This window comes from Alexandromys fortis, unplaced genomic scaffold (assembly GCF_014885135.2).
Source record: "Alexandromys fortis isolate MF-2015 unplaced genomic scaffold, M_Fortis_MF-2015_v1.1 scaffold_39, whole genome shotgun sequence".
Lineage (NCBI taxonomy): Eukaryota > Metazoa > Chordata > Mammalia > Rodentia > Cricetidae > Alexandromys > Alexandromys fortis.
The window spans coordinates 7578875-7585586 of NW_026067918.1; the positions used below are offsets into that span (position 1 = coordinate 7578875).

At 50.9% G+C, this 6712-nt stretch overlaps 1 protein-coding gene across 2 annotated transcripts in view; it reads left to right on the forward strand.

Moving 5' to 3' along the window:
- The window catches only part of Dnai2 (dynein axonemal intermediate chain 2), a 37007-nt gene extending 30987 nt beyond the window's left edge, over positions 1-6020 (forward strand). Inside the window, exons 10-13 of one of the 2 annotated variants that reach the window (XM_050140521.1) lie at positions 712-847; positions 1694-1840; positions 2827-3054; positions 5351-6020. In XM_050140521.1, coding sequence (XP_049996478.1) covers positions 712-847; positions 1694-1840; positions 2827-3054; positions 5351-5464 — 625 coding nt within the window. In that variant the 3' untranslated portion in view covers positions 5465-6020. The remainder of the gene's footprint in view (positions 1-711; positions 848-1693; positions 1841-2826; positions 3055-5350) is intronic. The other variant, XM_050140522.1, reaches the window with a different exon arrangement.
- The last annotated feature ends 692 nt before the right edge of the window (positions 6021-6712 follow it).

Below are 6712 nucleotides of genomic sequence, written 5' to 3' on the forward strand. Positions count from 1 at the left end.
CTGCAGGAATAAACAAAGACAGAATATTGTATACATAATAAATAAATAAATAAATAAATAAATAAATAAATAATATTCCACCCGCTTTAATCCACTTTGAGGAATGAATCTTTGTTTGGCCTGGTCAGACGCCACAGTGGATGAAGGTACTTGCTATCAAGCCAGACAGCCTGTGTTTCCTTCCCAGAATCCTCTTAGGGGAAGGAGAAAACTGACCCCTGCAAGTTGTCCTCTGCCCTCCACATGTCTGCCGTGACATGAATGCACTTGCACACATGCAAACACACACATAAAAATATATGTCTTTAAAATTATTCAAAGTATTTCCTGTTCACCAAACAAGCTTTTGGAGATCCAAACAAGGACCAGGAGGAAATAGAGCCAACTCCCATCTCAGAATTGTGGACTTTCCTGGATGTGTCCTTCCTGGGACCCCACGGTGGATCCCAGTTCCAGCAGGTCTGACATAGTGAGAAACACTGAGGCCCAGCCAGCCCGTGGGGAAGAGCCACACCCCCAGGTCCCTGCAAAGTTCAGCCTGAGACCCACAGATGAGTGAGGCTGGCATTCTAGAGGTCAGGCCCAAGAAAGAACTTCCTGCCCAGAAGGACTCAGAGGCCCTGGGTCCTGCGAGAGCCTCAGTGAGAGGAGCTATAAGCAGCCTCAGCCCTCCCCCACCACAGGCTCTGACTCCGACCCTGGCTCCTCCAGGTACCACATGGCTTACCTCTCTGATGGAGCCTGGAGTCCCGTGAGACCAGCAGTTTTCTTCACTACCAAGATGGATGGGACCCTGGACATCTGGGACCTGGTGTTCAAGCAGTATGACCCTGCCCTCAGCCTGAAGGTCACATGTCCCCCTCCCACTGGGGTCCTCCCTAGATGGGTCCAGGGTTGAGGGGCATGTATGTGTGTCTTGTTGCTGCTGCTCCTTGGTAGATGCACTTGGACAGTGTCTCTCTGGGTAATATTATTTCTGCCCAGCTGCATGCTGTCCTTGGGAGCATGGGTTCCTGCAGAAGGGAGGGGCCAGGGGACTTACAGGTGTGCTGATGTTGAAAAATCACCCCAGGGAATTTAACCAGGAGGGAAGGATTAGAGATGCCAGTCAGTGACAAGGTACTTGCTTTGCCTCCGTCAAGTCTGAGTTCCATGCCAGGACCACAAGAAACAAATTTATTCAGTTGGTAGGACTCTTGTCTAGTGTGCACAAGGGCCTGGGTTCTGTCTCTAGCACTGCAGAAACCAGGTACGGTGGTGCAGCCAGAGGATCGGAAGTTCAAGGTCATTCTTGTCTAAGTAGTGAATTCAAGACCAACCTGGGCTGCATGACTCAAACAGTAAAACAGGGGCGATCTTAAGAGAAAAACATTCTCTGCCCTTCCCAGTGGTGATCCCTATACTCAGACCTCTATACTCAGTTTCTCTGCGGCTCCCCCATCACCCTGTATTAGCAGATTGCAGCCGAGCCCCACTGGCTAGGGCCATGGAAGGCCAGGGAGCTTAGCAATCCACAGCAGGAATAGAGCTAGACCAACAATGAGGCTGGAGACCATGGTCTTGGCAGCAAGTGAACCTCATCCACCGTGAAGGGTGTATTGCTGGGGGCGTTCCAACAGGGCCAGATAATAGGGTGTGTGTGACTTTGGTTTTCTTTCCCACCCTACCTGGTTCTGCTGACCCCCTTCAACAGGTGTGTGATGAGGCCCTCTTCTGCCTCCGGGTCCAGGACACGGGGTGTCTCATCGCCTGTGGCTCCCAGCTTGGAACGACCACTCTGCTGGAGGTCTCCAGCAGTCTCTCCACCCTGCAGAGGAACGAGAAGAACATAGCATCTTCCGTGAGTGCCAGGGCAGGGTCCACTCTGTACACGTCCTGACCTGGCTTGGCACGTAGAGACCAAGGCAGGAGAAACGGGTTGCCGTGGTTGGCGAGGGCAGCATGGTGTCACCAAACTGCCGGTCTGCCCTAGCTCCGCTGCTAGCGTTCAGCAGTCTTGGCCAGGTCACCCGGCATGCCCAGGCTTTAGCTTCTCGGCTGTAAATCAAAGTGGTTTGATGGTAGAACAATGGGACTTCTTGGCAGCAGAGCCTCTCCGCTGAAGGCTTAGCAGTCGCTCACAGAGACAACAAAGGAAGTGACCTGCCTGATGATAGAGCCACTGAGATCCAGCACTACCCCTCTCCCTACCCTAGGCTCATTCCCCAGCAGTATGGGGGACACTGGGATTGAAGTTTTTTTTCGAGACAGGGTTTCCCTAGCTATCCTGGAACTAGCTCCTGTAGACCAGGCTGGCCTCGAACTCACAGAGATCCACCTGCCTCTGCCTCCCAAGTGCTGGGATTAAAGGCGTGCGCCACCAGATCTGACTTAGTTGTTCATTCTTTTTTCCAGCGCATGAGTACAAATAAACAAAAGCAAGTGTGCAAAGTTCACACAATCCGAGATGTATTTTCAGTTACAGATTTACTTGATGTGTAACTATTGCTGACATCTTTTTAATTTCATAGGGAATAGTTCAATACATAATAAATCTCTCAGCTCCGGCAGAGATTTTATTTTTAGACAATGTTTTGCCAAGTAGTCCATGTTGTCAAACTTTCTTTTAAGACCATCAGCTCTTCAAATAATTACATGGAGATATTTTTTTAATAATTTATTTAATTTTATTTTATGTGCATTTGTGTGAGGGTGTCAGGTCCCCTGGAACAGTAGTTCACAGACAACTGTGAGCTGTCATGTGGGTGCTAGGAACTGAAAGAGGGTCCTCTGAAAGAGCAGTCAGTGTTCTTAAACTCTGAGCCATCTCTCCAACTTCTGCCCCAGATCTTTGAACGTGAGACCCGGCGGGAAAAGATCCTGGAGGCCAGACACCGTGAGATGCGGCTGAAGGAGAAAGGCAAGGCAGAGGGCAAGGATGATGACCAGAAGGATGAGGAGATGGCCCTGAACCTTGAAGAGCTAGTTGTCAAAGCTGAAGAGGAGTTCTTCGACGTCATCTTCTCAGAGCTGAGGAGAAAGGAGGTGGAGGCATTGAAGAAGAAACCGAAGCCTGTAAGTACCTCAGCAGGGACATGGGTGGGCTGGGGTTTGCGAGAGAGTTCTGCCCAACTTCTGACCTCCTGGGTGACCTGGAGCCAGAACTTTCCTGGATGGATCTTGAGTGTCCACTGGTAAGAGGGTGGACTTAGTCCTATCGTTTGAGATCTGTCTCCCAGGAGACACCAGAGAGAGCTTCCTGCCTCCTGCTGTCCTCCTCCTTGCCATGGTAGGGCTCCTCTTCAACATGCAAGGTGCCCCCTGAATCAGGCCCCTGAGAATCTGTGAGTGGGGGGCTTTGAGGAAATGGCTGTGACCTTTGCCATCTGTGCACTGTTCTGGCTTAACCCAACCAGGCGACAGGAGTGTGGCCTGTGACTGCTCCCTCGCCCCCGGCCCCAGCCCACAGCATTTTCTGCCTTTGTCCTCTGGCCTCTCATCTTCCTTCCCGGTGCCTCAGTTGCCTTCTGGAAAGTGAAGAAAGCACTATGAAGATGGCGCCTGGTTACCTTCTGGGGACAGAGGGGAAAGGGTCTTCTCCCTCTGCGTCGTTGTTCTCAGGAGTCAGATAGGAAGGCGACAAGGGCCAGATGTCAGGAACGCAATGAAGCCAAGCCATGCTCGTGCTTGCTCTTCTAAGTTGTGTCCTGGGGTCCAAAGACAAAGAGAAAGTGTGGAGCCCTTGTGTCTAAAAAGCATTTAGGGGGAGGGGCTGGAGAGATGGCTCAGCGGTTAAGAGCACTGACTGCTCTTCCAGAGGACCCCAGGCAACTGTCTAATTCAACTCAAGCTCCAGGGGATCCGATGCCTTCCCCAGGCCCCTGTGGACACCAGACATGCATGTGGTATTCTGACATCCATGCAAGCAAAACACACATACACGCTAAAAACAAACAAAAATAAATAAATGTTTTAGTGGCGCTAACAAGATGGCTTAATGGGTAAGGGCATGAACTACAAGGCTGGTGATGATCTGAGTTGTCCCACATGGTGGAAGGGAAGAATCGGCTCCCACAAGCTGTCCTCTAACTACAACCAGGATCTTGTGGAACTCATGATCACACACACACGCACACACTAAATAAATACAACAACTATTTAGAAGGGCCTGGGATATAGCTCAGTTGTTAGAATGCTTTCCTGGCATTCCTAAATTCCTGGGTTCTGTCTTCAATATCAAACCACAAACCAGGTGGGATCATGACACCTGTCACACCTGTACTGGATGTAGATCCAGGCAGGAGGGCGATATCACAGGAGGAGGCTGTGAGACCCCCTGGGGATGGAGTTAGAGGTAGTTATGAGCCATCTGACATGGATGTTAGGAACTGAATACAGATTCTGTGTGAGAGGAGCAAGTGTTCTTAAGCACTGAGCCATCTCTCCAGCACCTCATTTTCCCCGGCGCCACTTTCTCTGTCTCCCTCCCACTTCTGGAGGACAGGGAGTGATTTTGTGATGTCATTTGTATACGGCTAGCCCTTGGCTGAGAGCCACGCATGTGAGCGGGAGGGGAGCCCCCATTTACAGCACAGGCTGAACTAGAGTCCCGCCTCTCTGTCCTGAAGCCCGAGGCTCTTCCCAAGTATCACTTCCGGTCCACCCCATCCTTCAGAAAGCAAAGGTTACAGTGCCAGGGGGTCAGTAGGCTTGCGCTTGGCGTCCTACATCCTGAAAAGCTTTCCTTACAAAGCTTAAACATTTTAGATAATGCTGAACTGGAGAAGATGTTGGGGTTCACAGACTCAGCCCCATACCTCCTCCTCTCTTAAGTCTCCACAGTTAGCCTGAAACTCTGGGGGTCAGAGAGCATCACTCGGGAGCTAAGAAAAATAATCCATCCTGTAACCCAAGCACTGCCGGGACCCCGGGAGGGAGAATCCAGAATTTGAGGCCAGGCTCTGTTATACTGCAAGAGTTGGTCTCAGAATAATTAAAGTGGGGAGGGGCTACCCATGATGGAGGCATCTCTATACGCTATCTCCATTCACCCTTATCTCTAAGGCCAGCCATCAGGGTGTCATGCCTACATCACAGGTGAGGGTAGCAAGGTGCCCCATGTGGAGGAGGCTCAAGGTAACCTACTCTGCAAGTGGCAGAAGCCTGGCTCTTAGATTCCCAAGGTCTTGCCTGCCTTCTCCATCCCATGGCTCTGAGCACTGGCTGGGCCAGCTTGGAGTGGGCACCATCGGTGCCTAGGGACTTCCTCTCTGGGCTCCCAGCAGCTCGCTGTCCTTGGCCTTTGGGGCTTTACCTCTGGGGAAGAGGGAGGGCCTGCCCCTCACCAACATTTCTGTTTCTGCTTTGAAAGAAAAAGCGAAGTGTGGAGACAGAGGACGGAGAGGAGCTGTTGGAAGAAAATGTCGAGGAGGAGGAAGCCCCCGAAGAAGCTGGTGAAGAGAGAGAGGAGGAGGTGTCCACCTAGGGCAGCATCTGCCCAAAGCGCTGTCCCTTTGTGTCCCTTGCGAGCCTTCTTCTTGATGCCACCTCCTCTGACAAGGGAAAGCTGAGTTTCTTTCTTTCTTCGACAATTCTTGATGGGGACAGATCAGAGACAGTCACTGCCCCATACTAGGGCTGAGCCCTGCATGCACCCCTTTTAGTGGGGGGAAGGGATAGGGCTAGCTCCTCCGGCTTCAGCTACCCTGTGGCTCACTCCAGCTCAGGGCACACACAGCCTTCAGTTAGACTGTAGATATAGCCCTAGATTCTGCTTATCCCAGGTTCCCCAATTAAGAGTTACTGATGCCTTTCTCTAGAAGCTTCCAGAGCTCAACTGAGCTTGCCCCCATGGTACAGGGGCCCCAAGAGCACCTATAGAGGGGCATGTTTCTTTCTCGCTCTCCACCCCCTTCACCTACTTTCAAATAGGAACAGAAGTTTTGTCCCCTTCTCCAGTGCCTCTCCAGGCAACCCCAGGGGGTATCTTGATACGCAGCCACATGAAGGTGGTCTATGAGAAAATACGTAGATGGACCTGGCTCTCCTTGTACATTCATGCTTTTTATTGATATGCTTTTTATAAAAATTAAATCAGTGAAAACAGCAGTCAATGTCTGTTATGAATTTCTACACTCGGGGCCCCTTATTGACCTCATATAGTTCTTCCAAAGAAGAAGGTTTGTGTTGATCAGTCCTTATTTTACCAAAGAGGAACCCGAGGCTCTAGGAGAACTACCTGGTCACAGCTGCTGAGGCATGGAGCAGGGACAAGAGCATCATGCAGTTGACTGTGTGCCAGGTACTATGAACAATAGTAGGCCCTTTGGGGTTAGGCACTGGGCTGGGCCCCAGAACCATGGCTCCATACAGTAGTAGGTGGGTAGAAGGCACCTCTGAGCCAGCTCTGTACCCATACAAGTCCCAGAGGGTCATGGATTCTGTGACCATCAACAGAGATTCAAAGTGTCTGCAGTAGGACTATTATGGCCTGGGCATGGTGACATGCACCTTTAATCCCAGCATCTGGAAGGCAGAGGCAGAATAGATCTCTGTGAGTGCAAGAGCTCCAGAACAGCCAGGGCTACACAGAGAAACAAACAAACAAACAAAAACAACAACAAAAAAGAAAGGCAGAAAGAAAGGCCAGGGAGCTAGCTAACTCTTGCTAGCTCAATCATTACAAGTCTTGCTGTGCAGGCATGAGGACCCATGTACCAAAGTCAGGCATGTT